General features: G+C 34.2%; 1 protein-coding gene and 2 long non-coding RNA genes across 6 annotated transcripts; all 3 read right to left on the reverse strand.

Moving 5' to 3' along the window:
* Window positions 1–12,073: 12,073 nt before the first annotated feature.
* Window positions 12,074–12,672, reverse strand: LOC117276710 (uncharacterized). The gene is made up of 2 exons (XR_004506981.2): window positions 12,260–12,672; window positions 12,074–12,170 (listed from the first exon to the last, which is right to left on the reverse strand). It is a non-coding gene; the product is annotated as an uncharacterized lncRNA (long non-coding RNA).
* A 1,840-nt stretch (window positions 12,673–14,512) lies between these two features.
* On the reverse strand, window positions 14,513–19,401 carry LOC104095943 (uncharacterized). 3 transcript variants are annotated; one of them, XR_001969227.3, is made up of 4 exons: window positions 18,714–18,869; window positions 18,465–18,585; window positions 16,124–16,200; window positions 14,513–15,019 (listed from the first exon to the last, which is right to left on the reverse strand). It is a non-coding gene; the product is annotated as an uncharacterized lncRNA (long non-coding RNA). The 3 variants fall into 3 exon arrangements; XR_011410352.1 differs by lacking the exon at window positions 18,714–18,869 and adding an exon at window positions 19,246–19,401 and having other exon boundaries at window positions 14,513–16,200; XR_001969226.3 differs by having other exon boundaries at window positions 14,513–16,200.
* Window positions 19,402–20,722: 1,321 nt separating this feature from the next.
* LOC104095944 (uncharacterized) lies at window positions 20,723–23,344 on the reverse strand. 2 transcript variants are annotated; one of them, XM_070181907.1, is made up of 3 exons: window positions 21,585–23,344; window positions 21,071–21,495; window positions 20,723–20,991 (listed from the first exon to the last, which is right to left on the reverse strand). In XM_070181907.1, the coding sequence occupies exon 1, from the start codon at window positions 22,820–22,822 to the stop codon at window positions 22,235–22,237; it is 588 nt and encodes a 195-aa protein (XP_070038008.1). In that variant the 5' UTR covers window positions 22,823–23,344; the 3' UTR covers window positions 20,723–20,991; window positions 21,071–21,495; window positions 21,585–22,234. The 2 variants fall into 2 exon arrangements, with proteins under 2 accessions (XP_070038008.1, XP_070038007.1); XM_070181906.1 differs by having other exon boundaries at window positions 21,071–21,504.
* Window positions 23,345–23,619: the final 275 nt, after the last annotated feature.

Here is a 23,619-nt window from a genome sequence, read left to right on the forward strand (position 1 = left end):
ATCAAAAAATATGTTTTTTTTAAAATTAGGATCTTAATAAGTAAAGTAGTAACTTTTAATTTATTTTTAATGTTATTTAAATCATAGTCCAAGTATATGTTTGTATTAGTCTAAAAATAGGTAATTAATGTTCTTATCTTCAAATTTTCTTTTTTTTTCTCTGAACAAAAAAAAATGGAGAAAAGATCCTAATTTAATCCTAATCTCAAATCTTTAACCTCCCAAAAAATCCACAAGCCTCACGTCTCTCATCCCACACTCCCTAACTTTCACGCCACTCACACACACACGACATCACATACACACACAATCTCACCAATATTCATTTCTTTGAATGCATAATTCCATTAATTTGTATAAAGACATAAAAGGGAGGAGTATGAGGGGATGGGAGAGCGAAAAAAATCAGCAGCTAAGAAAAAACTAGCATTGTTCTTTTAGAGTGAAAATTACTTGGAGTTAAACTGTTTGGTGGACTTATTAGGTTTGGAGTCAAAAATCAAAGTATCCTTCGTGGTTTTAAGTTCGCGGGTTCAATTCAGCAGATTGTAAATAATTTTTTTATATTGTGAAATCTTACAAAAAAGGTAACACTCAATCTCCTCTGTATAGTTTAAACATGATATATGAGATCTCTGTCTTCTTAAAGTCTGAAAATTTTCTTTAATTCGTTTGTAAGTTTTTTGTTAGAATTTTTTATTTTTTATTTTTTGCCATCTTTTCTTTTTCTCTGGTAAGATAGAGAAAGTGGCTACAGTTTGTTATTCCTCTTTGTATGCAATATTTAATATATTAGAAATACTTTTATACTAATTCATGAATTTGGAGACAAGATACAGTGAGAATTAGCATGTTATTCTTAATTAGTTAAGTCTATATAGTTTGTAAAGCTCGGTCTTGTTTTGAATTAGTAAATCCAATTTGGAGTGGTGGTATTAATCAATTTTATTAGATTGGTCAAATTATTTTAATAAGGCAGTGAATTGGTCGAATGACTTTTGTCAATCGAGTTTAGTAGGTTGGCAATTTTGTAAGAATTCCGTTGGTAAATCTATTAAGTTTGGTCATGTTATTTAATACATTTATTTTTACATCTTCTGGATATGAAATTCAACCTTGGTCTCTGTTAAGGCATTGGTTTTTGAAATTAGTTTGTATTGGTAATATACTTATTGTCAAATAGATTTAACGAATTAAAAATATTGAGTCAAAAAATTTTATATTTGATTTTTGACGAACTGATTGTATTCTTTAGTGCAAGTTTATTTGTTTTAGTCACAGATTGTATTTAGGCTTCAATTTTAGATAAATAACAATTAAATTTTTTTTAGAAGAATGTAAGTTTTAAGTTCTATATTTTCCATAATATTGATATATAAATTTGGTAGTTTCTTATATTGACGTGTGCCTTTGTAAAAGAATAATTTCATATCATATTTAATTGCTTCATATTGGTTATCCACTGTTTTTCTTTATGACAGATCAATGGTTGAGGATATTTAATTGTTCAAATATTATAGCTTGTTTGGTAAGCCTGCTGCAAGAACAAAAATAATTAGAGTGGTAAGAACAAAATTATTGTGAGGGAGCGAAATGATCCACGAACTAATTCAAGACTCGTTCCAATAAGTAAAAAAAATATATAATAAAAATGTACAATTAAATATCTCGAATCTAAAAGAGACAAAATAATTTAAATATTCTAAATACAATATTAGCCCATGTGTTCATACCCGAACCTTGGATTGATATGCTTAAATAATAAAAGGATCATGTACGCATTCCCCGCGTCTTGATACCTTTAAATTTAAAATAATTATGTTTTAACCATGTGTACATTACGTACCTTGGCTTAACATCTAACTTCAAAGAAATACCTTGTGTGCGTATCATATCTGGGTCCAAACAATTAATAAAATATAATAATTAAGTGAAGTGGTAATAGATAGACAAGCCATAACCAATAAAAATACAAAAAAGAGCCAAAAATTGATTTAAGCCGGACATATGCCAATAAAAGCGACTGTGCTAGAACTACGGGACTCGAGGGGTGCCTCACACCTTCCCCTCGGTCAACAGAATTCCTTATTCAGTCTTCTATTTTCGTAGATCATAAATTAGGAGTCAAACCTTCCTTGTGATAAGGGATTCAAATGAAAGGGGACTTGGAACACCAAAACTCAATTCCAAGTGGCGACTCTAAATAATAAATAATCCCTTTTCAAAACGTCACTTCAATTGAAAAAACTCTTCTAACTCAGCCTCGTAATAAGGGTTGCGTGAGAAAAAAGAGGTGTGACAGCTCTGGCGACTCTGCTGGGAAAAATTAATAAGAATTCGAGCTTTATACATTGATTCTTGTTTGGGTTTTATCATGTTTTGGATATTATTGTGTTTCGGAGCTTGATGTGCTATTTGTTGTTTATTTACCGCTTTAATATTTATTTGAACTGTGATATAAATTGTATTCTCTCTCGCACCCCTCTGAATCTTCTTCAGATAGGTAGTCTATGTTGTGTTTTCCTACCAGCATCACAAAAATTCTGTCTTGAGATAAAGCCAGTTAGCCTACCAGCTTCTGGTGAAGGATTTAGTCAGACATGTTTAGGCGGGAGAGCCGTTAGCTAGCCAGTGTTGTTCTACTACTGGTGACGCTTGATGCTCCTCGGCTTGGGTTGTCCACCCGGGTAAGCCAGGTCTAGATACCATCTCCTTTAGGATTTGAAAACTTAGAAGAACAAGCCACAAACAATGAATATCCCTAATAGGTTACGCTTTATTTGCATCATGTGCATTGGACTTAGCGGGACTCGGCACAAGGGCCGGGCCCGTCTAGGACAGGTACCAATTTTTTAGACCAACATGTTCATTTTTATGTGCTAGATGTAACATTATTTGATAGGCTTTACTAAAATGTTGACAGGGTTTAGGATAGATTAATTTAACAAGGGAGAGAGAAAGAGCAAATTTCCTCAAAATTTCATAAAGTACCTATTTTGTTTTTAATAAAATTTTGAAGGGTTCTAATGTGTAAAATCACAATTTTTAAAATAGTTTTTTAGTTATTTTAACCGAACTACGCGAGTCTGATTCTCACCGGATGTGAGATACGTAGGCAAACATCATCGGTTCCGGCCCTCAATTTTCAAAAAAAATCGAAAAATATTTTTCTTTCCTTAATTCCTTCTTAGAATTCTTTCCTTAGAAAATTCAAAAAAAAAATCATTAAATCCAAATTTTTTTTTCCCGAAGTCTATCATTCGAAAAAAAATAAAATAAATTTGCAAATCAAAATTCAAATTTTTTTTTCTTCTTTAGAAGTCTTTCTTCCCAAAATTCAAAGAAAAATCAATCAAAATCCAAAAAAAAATATTTTCTTTCTCTTTTAAGAAGTTTTCTTTTTAAAAATTCCCAAAGAAAAAAACAGAGCTAGCTTATGTACTTTGTTCCCGGTATTTTCGAACTACGCAAGATCTAATTCATACGGCATCATGATACGTAGGCAATCCCCATCAGATTCGATCATTGCTATCAAATAAACTGAGTAAAAAAAAGGAGTGACTAAAATAACAAAGAAAAACAAAGAGCGAAAAACAACAACAAAAAAAAAAAAAAAAAGCAAGAGTAAAAAAATACAAAAAGAGAACTCTTTGTCCAATTTGAAAAAGAAAAATGTGGAAACTTTTCGTGAATGCTGTCAAATGGCGCAAGTAAGCCGCCAAGGTAAAGCTTCCAATAGATGAAGCAGAAATGGTTACGGTCTTCCTACAGGCCCAAGAGGCGGACTACTTCCAGAACATGATGTCCGTTATGGGTAATTCGTTCGCCGAGGCTATCAAAATTGGAGAAATGGTCGAAAGTTGTTTAAAAATGGCCAAATCTTGAGTCATGCTGCCTTGAAGGCCACATCACAGACCGTTGAGAATGGTTCGGGGAGTTTGATGAACAGAAACAGGAGGGAAGAGGGAGCCATGATGGCTTTGAGCTCGAAGGGGGCCCGCAGGTTATTCAACCAATCATATATGCTTCCTAAGGTCCCACAACAATATTATCCATATCAAGATGTTGTTTATGCCGTGGCACTGCCTCTTTATGCGGTGATAAACGCGCAACCTTACATGCGGCCACGACATTATACACAAAACCGAGCTCCACCTCCCAAAAATGCCCGTCCCTACCAAGCTCCATATAACCCCCAACCAAATGTTCCCCAATATAATCCTCGCACAAGAGAGCTCCTCAGAAGGAATCAGTTCACTCTTATAGGTGAATCATATTCAAGTTTGTTTCAAAAGCTAATCGGGCTAGGTCTGCTGCAGCTAGTGGCCCTGAACCGGCCAAATCCTGAGTCCCCTCGCACCAAGCTGATGCTAGATGTGAATACCACTCTGTAGCAGTAGGACATGATACAGAGGACTGTCAAAAGGGCAATTAAAGAATTTGATCCGGCTCTGAAAGCCATTGTAGCTATTACCGCAATAGAAAAGAAACCTAAAAATGGACGCCAAACCTGAAACTTTCCCTATCAAACGGGAATCTCGGTAGCCGGTCTTGCTATCTTTTCTGTATTTCGGGTTATTTCAGGGTGTAATCCGAATTCCTTTACTTTACTATCTTACTTTCTGATGTAAGTCCTTCTATTTTGTTTACATATAAAATTCAAATAAATGAAATCAATATTTCATCATCCATGAATGTTTCTTTTATTAATCTTGTCACCTTTCTTATTCTCTTTTCAGTTTTGTTAATGTAGATTTTAATAACATGACATGCTTGCGGACTTTATGCCTAGATCCTAAAATGATGTCAGACCTTGAAATAATGAATCAAGAAGTAGAATGTGTCGAAGATAAGGCTTGTAAGAAAATAAACAAAGAAGGGAAAATAAGCCTAAACCAAGTCCAAATGAAAATCGCCCTTACTTGATTGGTTTATGGCACTGTAGCCATGGAATCAGTAGAAGTTAAAATTTCTTCTCTTCAGATCATTGTTGAAACCGAGTTCGAGGATGGAGATTGAGTCAAGACCCGATTGAAGAAAATGACTTTGGTTGATGAAAAGTGATTGATTGCAGTTTGCCACAGGCAGTTGTACCAACAAAGAATGGCCCGTGCCTACAACAAGAAAGTGCGGCTCAAGAAATTTGAAGTAGGGCAACTCGTTCTGAGGCGTATTCTTCCGCACGAGGAAGCTAAAGGAAAATTTGTCCCGAATTGGAAGGTACATACATTGTAACAAGAATGCTGCCAAAAGGGAGTACTGTATTTGGGAGACATCGAAGGAAATATTTCTGATACAAATGTCAATGCAGACGCGGTCAAAATGTACTATGTTTGACCCTTTACGCAACTTTAATGCTCTCTGATTGGGATGACGAAGGCTTTCATTCTCACTACCCAAATACTATTAACCCTTTGCTAACCCTTTGAGCCAGATACTTTTTCCTTGGCCACCCTCTTTGGAACCTTGTATGTAATGAGAAAGAAAAAGAAAAGAAAAAAAAGAGAGAGAAAGAAGAAAAAAAAGAAAAAAAAAAAGAAAAGAAGCAAAAGAAAACAAAACAGAAGAAAAACAAAAAAAATATCAAAATAAGTTCAAGTTAATTTAACTACGTTCGACCTGATTCCGAAAGGATACGTAGACAGCCTCAATCTAGGGTTCGGTCACACCGGGAAAAAAACCACATTCCCCCAAAAGTGAAAACTGGGGCAGATGTCACAATGGTTCGGCGATGATTTCGCCCAAAAGATTCCAAAGTTGTAACTCAATCCAAATTCTTTTTACCCAAATCCTTTCAAGTCATTCCGATCAATTGGCAAGAATGTTCAAGAGTTGGAGGATACGATTACTAGGATCGGATGCAACCAAAATAGAGAAATAAATAAGAGAGTCCTATTGGTGAAAACCCTCATGGGCACTGTAGGGCGATGGTAAATAGAGAAAATAAAATGAGAGAGTCTTGCTAGTGAAAACTCGCAAAGGGCACTATAAGGCGATGGCGAGAAGACAAATAAGAGAGATCAGCTAGTGAAAACCCTCAAAGGGCATTGTTGATCGAAAAGAGGAACCACGCAGCCATGGCATCAACACAGCAACACAGTCCTGAGCGAGATTTTTCGGTTTCAAGTCAAAAGTTGTGATGTGTTTCTAAGAGTCGGACAGTTTACACAGATCAGGCATCCAGTCCAAAAGGTATGTCATGTTCATTGAAGTTCGTATGTACTCCCAGATAAGTCCGTCTTTCTGTTCTCCGAAAGGGACACCTTTTGTTTTAAACTCATTTTCTATTCCATTGTTTTATATTTCTTTTAATCCCTTTAGGTCTAACTTTGTTTAACAAATAAGGCAAAGAAAAGACGGCAAGACCGATTTACAGGGTTCTCGTTTGAAACGAGCTGATATATTCAAAAGGCACCCAGCCTCGGCAAGGGCATCAAGTCGACCCCGACTGGCCATGATTGGCCGATGCTTTGAAATGGAAAACTTTGAAAGAAGCCAAAAGCAAAATTCCCACAAAGGCAAAATAAAATTGAAAAAGGTTTAAGTCCCACACAACCAACCGTCATGGAAAAGTTTGGAAATGCCAAAGGTTCTCCGGAGTCAGAAATGGAGTTGGTATTCAGGAAATAATTAGTTGCAGTTGATAAGAAGATGAGCCGAGATCAAGAGATCGAAATAATCAAGTCCACAAACTGACCTGTATTTTAAAACTAACGATTCTTTCTTTGTTCAGAACAGGAACAGAACACTTGTAGGAAATAGTTCGTGAAAAGACGAACACCACCAAGTGAAGTTCTCAAATCCTTGATTTTCTTCCAATATACATGTAATCATTTTATTTTTAGTTTCATTTTAGGGAACCAATACCCTATCTTCAACACAGGGTACTACATCCCATGGTTGCATTACTTTCTGCCAAAATAGGGTACAACATTCCCTAGTAGCATCCTAGAGTACCACACGCCTCATCTTATTACCAACACAGGGTACTACATTCCCTGGCTGCATTCCTTTCTGCCAAACATAGGGTACGACATTCCCTAGTAGCATCACAGAGTGCCAAGAGCCTCACCTTATTGCCAACACAGGGTACTACATCCCCTGGTTGTATTTCTTGTTGCAAACATAGGGTACGATATTCCCTAGTAGCACCCTAGAGTGCCAAGAGCCTCACCTTATTGCCAACATAGGGTACTACATCCCCTGGTTGCATTTCTTGTTGCAAACATAGGGTACGACATTCCCTAGTAGCATCCTAGAGTGCCAAGAGCCTCACCTTATTGCCAACATAGAGTACTGCATCCCCTGATTGCATTTCTTGTTGCAAACATAGGGTACGACATTCCCTAGTAGCACCCCAGTGTGCCAAGAGCCTCACCTTATTGCCAACATAGGGTACTACATCCCCTGGTTGTATTTCTTGTTGCAAACATAGGGTACGACATTCCCTAGTAGCACTCCAGAGTGCCAAGAGCCTCACCTTATTGCCAACACAAGGTACTACATCCCCTGGTTGCATTTCTTGTTGCAAACATAGGGTACAACATTCCCTAGTAGCACCCCATTGTGCCTCGAGCCTCATCTTATTGCCAACACAGAGTACTACATCCCCTGATTGCATTTCTTGTTGCAAACATAAGGTATGACATTCCCTAGTAGCATCCTACACTACCACGTGCCTCATCTTATTGTCAACACAGGGTACTATATCCCCTGGTTGCCTTCCTTCTTGTTAATATAGGGTACGACAATCCCTATTATAAAATATAAAATAAAATAAAATCTCATTTCTTTTTCAATTATTTATTTTGCAATAGAAAGATAGTTTATTTTATTTTCAATAACTCACAAAAATTTTCTAGTGCAAACTGGGGCAGAAAATTTTTGTTCGTTTTGTATGTTTCTGATGGCTTGTAGGTTTTTCTGCAAAGCACGGATCGGATATGCAAAAATAAGATTCCAACTCTTGCTAGATAAAGTGAAACGTTTGATCCCAATACCAGCCGTGACCAGCTCTGACGTAATGCATGCGGATACATAGGGTTTCAAGATCCATCTTCTCATCATCTGATCAAGAATCAAGCCCGGGAGAATATTTCATAGTTTGTTACATCAAGAGCATCAAGTTTCAGTCTAAAGTCAATGGGGGAAGCAAGTCAAGAATTAAGACAAGACTCCAGATGGCATTTAGATAGAAATTTTGTAACTCTTAGATTTCAAGAGTATGTAATTTTCTTTTCATTTTGATGTAATAGTAGGAATCGCGGATCGGAACCTCGACGGAACTTCGCTCGACTCTCCATCTAAGCATACTCTATCAGTCATTTTTCACTTGAACTACACATGACCTGATTCCCTTATAACTTGGGATATGTAGGATGCCTAAAACCAAGGCTCGGTCTCATCTTTTTCTTTTATCTTTTTTTCCTTCTCAAATAATAGTGAGGTCAAAAATCAGTCACCTTGTTTATTTTCTTTGCCTGAAAACTCTTCATGTTTCCAAGCAAAGAGGGGCATGCTGTGAACAACTAATTTTTTACCACACCTGAATTCTATACTATTTTAGTGTAAATATTTTTTTTAGATCTAATCTTGATATTTTAAACTTTTAGCTTACTTTTATAGGTTTTATTTGAGAAAAATTAAAAATTACAAAAAATATTGCACGTTCTTAAAGTATATGTTTTGTTCCTATTTTTAAATAGAAGAAAATTATCAAAAAATATGTTTTTTTTCTAAAATTAGGATCTTAATAAGTAAACTAGTAACTTTTAATCTATTTTTAGTGTTATTTAAATCATAGTCCAAGTATATGTTTGTATTAGTCTAAAAATAGGTAATTAATGTTCTTATATTTATATTTTCTTTTTTTTTCTTTGAACAAAAAAAAATGAAGAAAAGATCCTAATTTAATCCTAATCTCAAATCTTTAACCTCCCAAAAATCTCACAAGCCTCACGTCTCTCATCCCACAGTCCCTAACTTTCACGCCACTCACACACACACGACATCACATACACACACAATCTCACCAACATTCATTTCTTTGAATGCATAATCCCATTAATTTGTATAAAGACATAAAAGGGAGGAGTATGAGGGGATGGGAAAGCGAAAAAAATCAGCAGCTAAGAAAAAACTAGTATTGTTCTTTTAGAGTGAAAATTACTTGGAGTTAAACTATTTGGCGGACTTATTAGGTTCGGAGTCAAAAATCGAAGTATCCTTCGTGGTTTTAAGTTCGCGGGTTCAATTCAGCAGATTGTAAATAATTTTTTTATATTGTGAAATCTTACAAAAAAGGTAACACTCAATCTCCTCTGTATAGTTTAAACATGATATATGAGATCTATGTCTTCTTAAAGTCTGAAAATTTTCTTTAATTCGTTTGTAAGTTTTTTGTTAGAATTTTTTATTTTTTATTTTTTGCCATCTTTTCTTTTTCTCTGGTAAGATAGAGAAAAGTGGCTACAGTTTGTTATTCCTCTTTGTATGCAATATTTAATATATTAGAAATACTTTTATACTAATTCATGAATTTGGAGGCAAGATACAGTGAGAGTTAGCATGTTATTCTTAATTAGTTAAGTCTATATAGTTTGTAAAGCTCGGTCTTGTTTTGAATTAGTAAATCCAATTTGGGGTGGTGGTATTAATCAATTTTATTAGATTGGTCAAATTATTTTAATAAGGCAGTGAATTGGTCAAATGACTTTTATCAATCGAGTTAAGTAGGCTGGCAATTTTGTAAGAATTCCGTTGGTAAATCTATTAAGTTTGGTCATGTTATTTAATACATTTATTTTTACATCTTCTGGATATGAAATTCAACCTTGGTCTCTGTTAAGGCATTGGTTTTTGAAATTAGTTTGTATTGGTAATATATTTATTGTCAAATAGATTTAACGAATTAAAAATATTGAGTCAAAAGATTTTATATTTGATTTTTGACGAACTGATTGTATTTTTTAGTGCAAGTTTATTTGTTTTAGTCACAGATTGTATTTAGGCTTCAATTTTAGATAAATAGCAATTAATTTTTTTTTTTAGAAGAATGTAAGTTTTAAGTTCTATATTTTCCATAATACTGATATATAAATTTGGTAGTTGCTTATATTGACGTGTGCCTTTGTAAAAGAATAATTTCATATCATATTTAATTGCTTCATATTGGTTATCCACTGTTTTTCTTTATGACAGATCAATGGTTGAGGATATTTAATTGTTCAAATATTATAGCTTGTTTGGTAAGCCTGCTGCAAGAACTAAAATAATTAGAGTGGTAAGAACAAAATTATTGTGAGGGAGCGAAATGATCCACGAACTAATTCAAGACTCGTTCCAATAAGTAAAAAATAATATAATAAAAATGTACAATTAAATATCTCGAATCTAAAAGAGACAAAATAATTTAAATATTCTAAATACAATATTAGCCCATATGTTCATACCCGAACCTTGGATTGATATGCTTAAATAATAAAAGGATCATGTACGCATTCCCCGTGTCTTGATACCTTTAAATTTAAAATAATTATATTTTAACCATATGTACATTACGTACCTTGGCTTAACATCAAACTTCAAAGAAATACCTTGTGTGCGTATCACATCTGGGTCCAAACAATTAATAAAATATAATAATTAAGTGAAGTGGTAATAGATAGACAAGCCATAACCAATAAAAATACAAAAATAGTCAAAAATTAATTTAAGCCGGACATATGTCAATAAAAGCGACCATGCTAGAACTATGGGACTCGAGGGGTGCCTCACACCTTCCCCTCGGTCAACAGAGTTCCTTATTCAGTCTTCTATTTTCGTAGACCATAAATTAGGAGTCAAACCTTCCTTTTGATAAGGGATTCAAATGAAAGGTGACTTGGAACACCAAAACTCAATTCCAAGTGGCGACTCTAAATAATAAATAATCCCTTTTTAAAACGTTACTTCAATTGGAAAAACTCTTCTAACTCAGCCTCGTAATAAGGGTTGCGTGGGAAAAAAGAGGTGTGACAACGATACGAACCTATTCCAAGGCTCGGAACTTCAAATGGATATCGATAACATCAAAATCCACTTCAAACCAAACCTATAAAATTCTAAAACCTTCAAAATGCTAACTTTCCATAATAAGCGCCGAAATACTCTCGGACTACCCGATACTCAACTGGAACACACGCCCAAGTCCGAAATTATCATACGAACCTATTAGAACCTTTAAATCCCGATTTCGAGGTTGTTTACTCAAAAGTCAAACATTAGTCAATTCTCCCAACTTAAACCTTCCAAAATTAGAATTTTTCATCCGAATCAACTCTGAACTTCTCGAAATTCGATTTCGACTATGCGTACAAGTCATAAAACATGAAATGAAGCTACTCAAGGCCTCAAACCGTCGAGCGATGCGCTGGAGCTAAAAACGACCGATCAGGCCGTTACAATTAGGAACTGATGTATGTTGATACTTTGATTGTAGTTTGGATAATATTTTTACGGTGCAAGTTATGATGTAAACTATTAAACTTGTTTTACTTCTATGCTTATGGGATACAAGTTGTAATGTAAAACTGATTAATTGTTGGCCTTTTGATCTCTAATACAAGGTGTTATTTATAGCTTTCCTTGTGGTTGTACAACAAACTTTCATGTGTTATTTCTAGCTTTGTAAAGGCATGTCGCCATGCTTTTGATTCTGAGAAAAAGATCAAATTTGAGTGTACCACTTGCAACAAGAGCTTTCACTCTTACCAAGCTCTTGGTGGTCACAGAGCAAGCCACAAAAGGACTAAAGACTGTGAAAATATTAGTATAGAGATTGAACATATGCAAAATCAAGCTGCTGATAGCAAGCTCACAAACACAAAGAATAGCAGCAATGACAGTACAATTGATGAATTTGGTGTAAAGGTTGAGACAAGTTTTGTGTCCGAGAAACAAAAGCAACAGCCAAGTTCATGGTTACACAACACCTACTAGCATTTGAACAACCAAAAATACACATTGAAACATAAACTAATAACAAGCAACATCTTCAAATTTTTTTTCTTATTCAATTCAGCCTCAAGTTCCATTTTATCCTTCTGTAAGCCAAGAATTAACGCCTTTGATTGGCTAGAAAATTCTGAATCATACCACTGAAAAAACCCACATGCCATGCGATCCTTAGCCTGAAAAATTTAACCAAACCATTAATAAAAGAAATAAAATCTTAGCCATAATATATCACATAACATATGATGATTTGAAAGATGATTACCCCATAGTACTTGCATCCCAAAAAATGCCTTCCTGGGTTAGCATTTGTCGTTGACATTCTCAAAGAAGCAGGTTGCCCATAACCACAAAAGACATTAAACCTCATGACTCTTCTATAAATACTTGAAAGGGTGTTCTTCTTTCAAATAAATTTGGGTAACAATGAAGGATGGATAAAATGAGAAAGATAAAAAAATAAACTCAATCAACAGAGAGAATTTCAAATGGATTAAGATGAAGAAATGGAGAAGAAAGGTGAAGAAATTGAGAAGAAAGGTGAAATAATGGAGAAGAAAGGTGTAATATAAAGAAAAAGAGGAGAAAATATAAGTTTTTTAAAAAGGGGGGCTAATTAGCCGTTAGTTGCTGTTAGGTGGGCCCATTTTAATGGTTATTAGCACCCTTCACGCGCTCTTAGGCGACTTATTTCACACAATATGCCACATAAGCGACGAGAGGGTTTTATTATGAAGGGTGATATAGTTCAGGGGGTTTTGGGGACAGTTGATAGTTTAGGTAGGGAACTGACAAAGATCGTATAGTTTAGGCGGGTTTGAGTGTATTAACTCTTTTTAAAAAGAAGGCTAATTAGCTGTTAGACACGCCATTTTAATGGCTTTTTCTTAGCCTTCGCGCGCTCCTGGGCTATTTATTACACACATAATGCCACATAAGCGACGAGAGGATTTTATTATGAAGGGGGATATAGTTTAGAGAGTTTTCGGGAACATGCGATAGTTTAAGTAGGCACCTGACAAAGGTTGTATAGTTTATGCGGGTTTTAGAGTATTAACTCTTTTTTTTTTGGGTAATAGTCCTTTTATACTACTAATTTTGTTTTAAAATTTATATTTTAACACACTTTTCTTTTTAATCTGTTCTTCAAAAGAATGACATCTTCCTCTATTTTTTTATTGGTAGAATGTAATTTTTTAAATATTAAAAAAATACGTCCCTTCTTTATCCTTAATAAATGATTTATTGAAACCTTTACCACTAATCGTTTAAAATGAAAAAAAATATATGGAACGTTGGTTATTATTCATTCAAAGGACGTATTTGATACTCAATATATAGTTGGGTTTTTTATTAAAAACAATTCCATGCCCATTAACACCACATAAATTGAAATAGAAAAAGTATTATTTATAATTTCGGAAAAGGGTCATAAATGTCCTTAACATATTAGAAATGGCTCAAAAATGCCACTCATCCATCATTTGGCCCAGAAATGCCATTAACGTTTTCTTTAGTATCAAAAGTGCCCCTTGAACTAACAGTTGACTGTGGGGCCTTTTGCAAATCCACGTGGCACTATTTGATTGGTCAACATTAAGAAAAACATAATTAGACCCAACCCCCACATATTCTAATAGGGTTCTTCAACTCTTTCTTTTCTCTCCCGGTTACTTAAATTTTTCTTTTCTTTTCTTCCTTTCAAGTTTATTATCACAATTCTATTTTTTGCTGTGTAAAAAAATTTGTTCTTCTGGTATAAGTATTAATTGATATGGTTGTATGCTTTCTTTACCTAAAAATTGGTTCGATTTTTCAAGTTGGTGTTACTGTTTTCGGTTAATGTTTGGTTCTTTCATAATGTTAAAATTGGTTTCATTTATTGGGCTAAAATTCTAATATATTTTAACATTTCTAAAGTTGCTATTTTAAAGTTAACTAACTGCATTTTAGCAACTGAAAAGCTACCGTTTTTGGTGTTAAAATACAGATCTTGACACCCACTTTAATGACAAAATCTAAAGTTGTCTAATGTTACCAATCAAAGAGTGCCACGTGGATTTGCAAAAAGCTACATACAGTCAACTGTTTAGTTCAAGGGGCACTTTTGATACTAAAAAAAATGTTAGTGGCATTTTTGGGCCAGGTGGATGGGGGTATTTTTGAGTCATTACTAATAGGTTAAGGGTATTTATGACCCTTCTCTGTTTATAATTTACTAGATGATGTGTGCCCGTGAGATGCCCGACATTTTGTCTCCAAATTTCAAATCACTAAAGCTGCCTTACAATACCTTTTGCATACTTGTTTACTTGGATAAAGAAGTTAGTTTACATATCTCTTTATTTGGACACCATCTCACTGCTAAGTTGGTCCAAGTTTATATGAGGCCAATCGACTAATAGGCTTTGCTATAGATGTACGTAACATGCAAATGCTTCAACCACCAATCCATATTTTGGTTACAAAAGCTTACATGGTGTCTTGCTATCAAAATATAAATGTACAAGCCAGAATATAAAAGAAAAGTTGAGTCTGCAATCTTGTATATTGTACTGTCTGTAGAAAAAAGGACAGATGAAACACAAATCTTATAAATAATTACAAAGGCATACCCTAAGCAAGTGGATCTGTAAATAAACAGCAGATCCACTCATGTATGGTCCACGATTTCAGATTTAGGCATTTTCAGTGCATCTGCTACCAGTTCACAAACTTTAAATATGTTGTCCAATTCAAATTAACATTTTTTCCACAAAAGCTCCATAGTACGTCGAAATGTTTCTCAAATCCTTAAGACACCATTTTGGGAGGTACATGCCGTCATTGATTGGTTGAAGCAGCAAAATTGCAAAAGACAAAAGGAAGATAAGTGCCAGAGAGGATATTTCTAACTGTAAAAAGTCCTATATCTCCCAGTTTCGCCGTCTTCCACCTGTAACTAACTTCAATGAACTTAAATTTTTACATTAGTCCTTATAAGAAAGGAGGACGCTTACAAAAATCAACGAATTCAAGTCTCCACCTGCAATACAGAACTACCAACTTAATCCTTAGAGAATAAAATGAAACTCAAGTAAACTTAAATCCTTGAAAAGAGTGTATTTGAAATCTAGAATGTCCAGAGGAATCCAAAATTAATGTACTACTTGATTATCTAATGAATCTTGGAGTAGATGCTTAAAGTTTCTGGTGACATAGAGAATGTTAGAACATCACCTGCTTTTATAACAATATGTAAACAATTGAGTTTATGAGATTATAAAAATAGTGATGATAAAGAATGAAAGTATATTCTTATATTGATTATTAAATCAGAACCCAACACTATTCAATATGCCAGTGAGACTCTTTTGCTAGTCTAAGAGCAGCTAGAACCTTATATAATTGTTAACTTTTTGCCCCACACATTCCTTTTTTGTTAATGAAGTTTGCCCCGCACATTCCTTCTGTTTTAAGGTATTACAAATAGTCTAAGTTTAACTTACAATGTGTTGCCACTAAGTCAAAAGACCATGTTAACAATAAAACATATACTATAATATATTCCTTTAATAAGTTTTTTCAATATGAGTATAAAAACATATATTTTATCTCTTCCCTTCACTCAAAAGCTAGATGAAAACTGTTTTATTTCATTATAGGTTGCAATCATTTAGCAAACACCAAGAAAAATTAAATATTCTCTGTTCTCTTCTTTTATGGTGACCTTAAACCTCTGGAATATGCATGGAATTATTTTTCTGCTACAAATTGACATTCATTATCTTAACCATTATTGAGACATTGAACCTAGCAAGCAAATAAAAAAATAAAGCAGGACACAACTATAAATTAAGTAAGACTTCTGATCTCATATGAGATCCAAATCATTTTAACCTTATGGGCTCAATTATACATTTCAAAATGTCATACTCGATAAAAAGTGGGAGCTATTTACTTCGACCAAAAGCTCCAAATTTATCAAACTTTTAATCTGCAATTTAGTTCAAAAGGACAACCATGCCAAACAAATGAATCGAACTCAATTTGTTATATCTGTTCTTCTTTTTTCATTTTAATAACAACTTTGCTGTATAAATCGTATTACAAACAACCCATCACAAAGAAAAAGTTAATAATTTACTACCTTGTAGATAGAATGACCTCATCTATTTCCTCGCTTTCTTCCTTAAAGCGTGCGATTGTGGTACTATTTTAAGGAACCTGAAACAGAAATTGAGGTTAGAATCTATAAGTCTTACCAAATTTAAAATTCAAATAAGTACATAGTTAAGTTAAACAAAGCAGCATTGTTTCTTTATGGGAATCAATCATTCTGGAGGATACTAAAACTTTGGGCCTGCATTTGACAAAGTTGATGAGATTTCAGTAATCCACTATGCTTTGGAATGACAAAGAACAACCTCAATGAGTTAGATACAGACAAAACTCAAACTAATTCAGCTCAACTATACTTTTTCAGTTTTCTTAACCATCAAATATTTTTCTTTCTTAGTATCGATATAAATGTACTCTAAACATCCATAACCATAAGTGAGAGTGAATCCTCACAAGGAAAACAAATCTAAGTTGAAATTTTAAGACCAAAATGAATTAAAAGGAAAAGAAAATGACATCAGCATCAACTAAGAAGAGTAAAATAATAATCAACACATAGGAAAAAACTGATAATTATTTCTTTCTTTTCCCTCTGCTTAGATCCTTCCAATATGGTAAACAAAACACAACCTAAATTAACAAAAATTTCAATTCAAGAAATAAACTAAAATTGCAAAAGAAATACTATAACTTGAAACGCCAGGAGAAATCAAAGTCCAATATCAGCTAAAAAGATTGAGCGAGAGAATGAATTACTCAGTGACGACTTCTTTATTCTAAAGAAAGAATGAGTTACTTGGTGATGACTTATCTACCCTTACTATGAAAAAAATATAACAAATTACAGCTATTGTTCATAAAGAGGAGGAAAAAAATCTTAAAATGATTTCACCTCAGTTGACGAGATCAAGCAAAAGAGAACACAAATTCAGAAACTTGAAATCAATTTCGGCATTCAACATTATAATTCAGAGAGAATCAAGGCACTTTCTTAGAAATCACAGTGGTATCACATCCTGTAGCACACTGGCTTCTAACAGTCAAACTAACAATTAAGCTCACATGGATCGCCATTCCTATTAACTCAAACAAAAAAGATCCTACCTGAACCTATGTGGAAATCCTTTATTCACTTGACAAATAAAGTAGTGCAATAACTTACTATATTACCTGGAAGGCATATACTGACAACATTTCCATTGTCAGATACAACCAAAAGTTCCTCAGGCCTGAGAGATAATTGAACTGAATTTTAACAAAAGAGTACTCGTCTATTTAAGCCTTAGAAAACTTGATGTTTAATATCCTTGATTCTTTACTTAAAAAGTTTTTATGCCTTAATGGATTATCAGTAAAAAGATTATTTTATTTATACTCCAATCTGCTCTTTTCAGCAACTATCAATGGCATATTTAGCAAGTAATAAACAAAGAATGATGCTAAAATTAATTTGTGTTCTTTTCTCTTTTCCTTTATGGCCTCCGTCGGACAATATCTTGATGCACTTTGTGTTTTCAGCTGTCAAAGACAACCCATATCTCATATATATTGGGAAAATTTCTGTATATGAGTAGCTTTGAGTATTTGAAGCCACAAGAAGACATATTTGGCGGTAGGTAGAAAAGTGAACTTTGTTATATTGGTTTGTCTAACGTAAATAAGAAAAATTTCATAGATAACACCCCAAAAGTAGTTGAAGCCTTTCAAGTTTGGGATTCTTCAACCGCAAAGGCGCAATCTTTATAAAAGAGAAATTAACAAAGCAATAATGAGAATTGAGGGAGACTGACATGTTCAACTAATCGTTGCACAGTCAAAATCCAGGGCACTATTAAAGAATTATCCATATTCATTTTCTTTCATGAAAAGGCTTCATCTTTTTAGATACAAATGAATTTGCAAACACATCCGAGTAAAGGATATGCTGTATATTTCACGACCATACCTACAGTTACCGAAACATCTTATATTTGTGCGTTCAAAAGTTCTGGTCTTACAAAAGGATAGATACTTGTGATAAATCCACCTATGAAAAAAGAAACGGTAGAACGTTATTTAGTTTTAGTCATATTGTTGAACACCTTAAGCACAATAAAGTTCTTCCCTTTTAATCAACATTTTCTGTTGAGATGGAAACTCAATATGGTTAATGCTAGAAGCGCTCAAACAACAAAGACCACATGCATACACAGAATCTACCCAGAATTTTTTTTAAAAGAAGGAAAAATTAGATACTTGTAGTTGTAGACCAAAAATCCACTTATACATTGCATTAAGAAAAATAAAGCACAAATGCAAAAATAACTTTATAGGCAAATGAAGATTCTAAATCAATAGTCTAAAATAGAATCAATGGTTTAAGTTCTCACCAAGAAAGAATTGAGGAAAATGTAGCAATACTCGAAAATATTCTCTTCATTCCGTCCTTACGCTTTTGGATTTTATCTGGCTTATTAGGATGCATGTGTGGTTTGGAGAGTGTATCCATAGCTGCATGTATACAGAAAACCCAGAGGATAAATTAACAATACAAAAGAAAAAAATAGAATACCAGGAAAAGATTGATAAAAAAATGAGAAAGGAAAAACAAAGAAAAATTTCAAACACAAAAAACTCACCAGAACACTATTAACTCTAATGGAGAAGATAGAGAAAGAGATAAGTAGGAGAAAATTAAAGATAAAGAAAGTGTGAAAACATGTAGAATTAGAGGTGACCGATCAGTTGCATCTGACAAGAAAAATACAAATTATAAGAACCCAATCACCAAAAGCAACAACACTTGAAAGAAAAATACAAATCAATTAGGAAAAAGGACCGTTTACCCTAAAAATTGAGTAACAATTAAACTTATATTGTGGTGGTTTTAAGGATATGTGATTTAAACCAGTACCAATTGATAAATAACGAATTAAATAGATAAATTTGACAATAAAATAAACAGCAAAGGGCCAAATATACCCCTCTACTTCCGAAAATGGTCTAAGAATATCACTCGTTATACTATTGGGTTATCTATACCCCTGCAGTCATACTTTGGGTTCAAATTTACCCTAGAGGCAACTCCCCTGCCAACGAAGTCGGGTATTCCTGATTTCGACCGTATACAAGGACCCAAAAATCAACGGAAAAATTAAAACCAAAACTCACTTGCAACAGGTAAATCCAGTCGGAGCATGAAAAGTGGAGAGAGAGAAATGGAACAAAATGGAGAAATGAAGAAGGCATGAATAGAAATACTAAGGATGAAAAATAAATAGGCTGATGAAGAAGATGAAATGACCAAAATCAGTAGCGTGAAAATCAGTGGAGTGAAATCCAGTTGTACCTCACAAATAAAACACATGTCTGCAATAAAAGGATTGAACTAAAGTACTAAAAAGCCCATAAGATGTATTTGTATTACCTAAAGTACCCTTCGTCGTACCATTCACTTTCACTTATTAATAAATTAAAGGCCAAATATATATATACAGATCCTTAAAGTTGCCAAAAATCCTATTTAGACATTGAACTTAGCTTTGTTCCAATTGAACACAATACTATGTTCATAACCATATCTATTAGGCACAACTAGCTAACTTGGCACATAACGTGGGGCGCACAACATTTGAGGTCGTGAATGTTATTACACGTGGACTCTAACGGTAATATTTTAAAAAACAAATTAAATATATACCTTTTTAGGCCCACCCGAATTTATATAAACCCTCATTTCATTCCCTTTCGTTTAGTTCTACCCCAATTGTTTCCAAATTAGGTCGAGAGACTTCTTCGTTTCTTTCCAATTCTTCTGAATGCTGTCCACAATTCTTGCCTCTTTTCTTCGTCAAAGCAGTTATAATGTCGAACTCGTCGAGTTCATCGAAGGAATCTCCCACTGATGTTGTGTACTGTAATTGCGGTCAATTAGCAAATTTCAAGATATCATTGACTGATCGTAATCCAGGATGAAGGTTTTACAGTTGCAAAATTGGAAAGGTAAGTTTAATTCATAGTAATTTCGTTATAATCTACATTTTGGTGATTCTTCTTAAATTCTCATCTTCCGTTCCTTGGTTGTATTTGTAGAAAAGGGGTGGATGTAATTACTTTAGATGGTATGATGAAGACTTCTCTTCTCAAGAAAATAGGGTGATTTGTGGTTTGTTAAAAAAAGTCAAGATTTTGGAGAGGAATCGGGCAAGAAAAAAATGGACCATCATACTGCTTACAGCTTTGTTGGTGCTGATTTTATGGATATGGATATGGCGCGATGCTTGTTGTGTTTGTTCAAATTAGTGGCAGTAGTCGATTATTCATTTTGCTGGTTTGTATTAGTAGGGGTGATTGTATTGTCTAGTGTAATTTTGTTTAGAAGAAAGCTGCATACTTGCTTCAATTAGTACAATCGCTGGCCTAGTACAAGGTTATGTAATTTTGTTTGAATTAGTTCAAGGGACGAGTTTGAATTTGTATGTAAGAAATTTGCTGCCTTGATTTTTATAGTTGTCGTGTGATTTCTGTCTATAAAGAAATGCAACATTTAAAAGAAGTTGATCACAATTTAGTGCATATTCAAACTCGATTATAGTAACTCTAAATTTAGCATCAAAATAATATTAATCATCCACATAACACAACCATATTAATGTACTTAAAATATATTAAAATACATTAGAAGCAGTCAATAATATGTGTTTGCTGCTACAAATTACATTGCCACACAAAAGCCTAAAACTAAGCAAACTACTTGTTATTGTTGGAGTCCCTCATCTGCTGCAATTGGCGAGTGGTAATGGCATCTATACCCTTCCATCTCAATCCTCGAGGCTTAAAACCAATGTCAATATTTGTTGGAGTTGTATTTATGACATTTGAACCAGCATTTACTAGTCTTTCTGATGATATTCCTGGCTGGAAAAAATTTTCAAATCAGTATTGATATCTTTGTGAAACTATAATAATTAATATATGATGGTGCATATAAACTTACATTTAGTATTTGAGTTTTAGTTCTGCGGTCCTGATAGAGACCAAATCCAACATTATTGGGCCTCTTTTGTCCTCCTGTAGTAGCATCTGTTGGTCCCCTGCCCCTCTTCTGCCCAGAAATTTCTCTTCCCCTGCCTACCCTGCCTATTCCCCTGCTTGTTCCAATAGATGTTGGCGGTTATTGGCTTTAAGGTTTTGAAGCTTGAACCTTTCCAACTCTTGAATTATCTGCACAAAGAGAAGAAGGTTGGCTACAAGTTGTAGGTTTGCTTGAACTTGCAGGCTGACTTGAACTTAGAGGCTGAAATGATGTTGGAGGTTCAACCCTTCTAACTCTTGAACTATCTGCACAAACAGAAGAAGGTGCTGCAGGTTGGCTTGAACTTGCAGGTTGCTCAGAATCTCTATTTTGCTGTGAAGGCATGCCTATTCCAGCTTTCAAACATTGAAAATTATAAGGATTTAGCATAAAAAAAAATAGTTTGCTAACTTTAAAAGAATCAGCAGTTGGTTACCTTACAAACTCTTCTATTGTGGCCTTGTTGATGACACTTGGAACAAGTCATTTTCACCCCTTTTCTGAAAATCTTTCCATACTTCTTGTTAGGTTCATCTTTTGCCTTTCTTCTACATCTTTTTGATCTGCCTGCCATTAGTTTAGGAGCAGGAGTCTCAATTTTTAAATTTGTGGTTTCAGGCCACATATTCATTGTGGGAATTGGTTGCAAAAAGTATTGGTATGCCTTTAAGAATGTATCTTTCTTATACCAATGTTCCACATAATCTTCAGGCTCTTGGTTTAAGTTATATAATGCACATACAATATGTTAACATGGAATGCTTCTAAGCTGCCATAATTTACAAGTACATGTTTTCCTTCTCAAATCAACAATAAACCTTTTCCAACTTCAAATATAGCCACAATACAATCATCATCATAACTTAGCTTACTACTCTTTCTTCTAGCAGGTAGATCAACACCCCTAACAGCTTCAAGATCTAACTCATCTTTACTGTCATCACTATCTGCCTCTGAACTATCAATAAACTGCTCATCACCCCCTAACCTTCCTGTATATCTAGCAACCTTGTTCCTTCCAATGTCTTCAAAGCCTTAATCAATTCCAGCTTCTCCTAGAGGTATTTCATTCTTTACAACAGTTTTTTATCTTTGGACCTTACCCTTTTGTTTGCTCCTTCTTTCTTCCCTAACAGATCTCAACTCTTCATCAACCTCTGAGTCATCTTCTTCAGGAATACCATCTTCTTGTGAGTCAGAGCTACTTTCCAGATCTGTTTCAGCCCCATCCACATTTTTCTCAGCATGTTGATTACTCTCATCAACTACATCAACATCAATCCTTTCATTTTCTTGAGTTAATCCTTCATCCACCTCTATATTAATATTTTCTAAGTTTTCATTCTCACCACCTAGGTCTTTCTTAACAGTAATTTGAGTATTAATATCACCATCATTTGTTGCCCTAGCACTACCAGAAATATTATCTGTCTCACCTACTTCTGGCCCAGTTAGTAAAGCTATCTGGCCCACAGTTTCAACCACCTCTGGCTCATTAACCACATGCAGCACATACAAATCCAAAAAATCATAATGTACTAGGTCTTTTACATTGTCTAACAGATGAGAATCAGATTCAACCTTGAAAAACTCATCACTTTTTGAGGTTCGATAGTAAAATCCTTCAACAGTGGGGTACCCTAACGTTTTAGTATAATATAGCAGTTCCATCATTGAAAAATGGTCTTTATCAATAGGAAAAACTGCTTCAGGTTCCTTTTCCCCGACATATGATAGGCCCCATCATTGATAAATGCACCCCCATAGTAAAAACGAGTTATAATATAATCATCCATAAGATTCCCTCAAAGAAAACCCCAAAAATATATCACCAAAAGCTGACAGAATATTTCGAAGGAAACCCTCCAAAAAAATCTTAACTTTACAGAGAATTTCGAATACCCTAAAATTGATCAATGCATGCTACATAAAGGGCAAAACAATACCTCTTGAGTCATGGACAGTCCAATAACATTAGTCGTTGACAGTCTTCCCAAAAAACCAACTCGAATCTTCAAATCGTAATTGATAACTTCTGCAAATCAACCGTAAATAACCATACAACCCATGACATACGAAACAAGAGATGCTTTTAGTGATAAATCGAAGAGAATAAATTAGAAATACAGTAAGAATCGAAGGTAACTGATGGAATTTTTTTAGGGATTTTTAGAACCTCTAATCGCCATTCTTGAATTGGGGTTAACGGGAAGAGAGAATGACTGAAATAATGAACGAGTATTTTAATTTAAATGGGGGACTAATTTAAAATCTGATGTGGCGTATTAAAATAGTTGACGTCTTTTAATTGGTTAGCTTTCCACGTCAGTTGCGCTTAGAATCACGCGTTTCACTTAATATAACACCTGGCCGAGTAGTCAGCTAGTTGTGCCTAATAGGTATGGTTATGAACATAGTATTGTGTTCAATTGGAACAAAGCTAAGTTCAAGTGTCTAAATGGAATTTTTTG

The sequence above is a fragment of the Nicotiana tomentosiformis genome, chromosome 8 (assembly GCF_000390325.3).
Source record: "Nicotiana tomentosiformis chromosome 8, ASM39032v3, whole genome shotgun sequence".
Taxonomy (NCBI): Eukaryota; Viridiplantae; Streptophyta; class Magnoliopsida; order Solanales; family Solanaceae; genus Nicotiana; species Nicotiana tomentosiformis.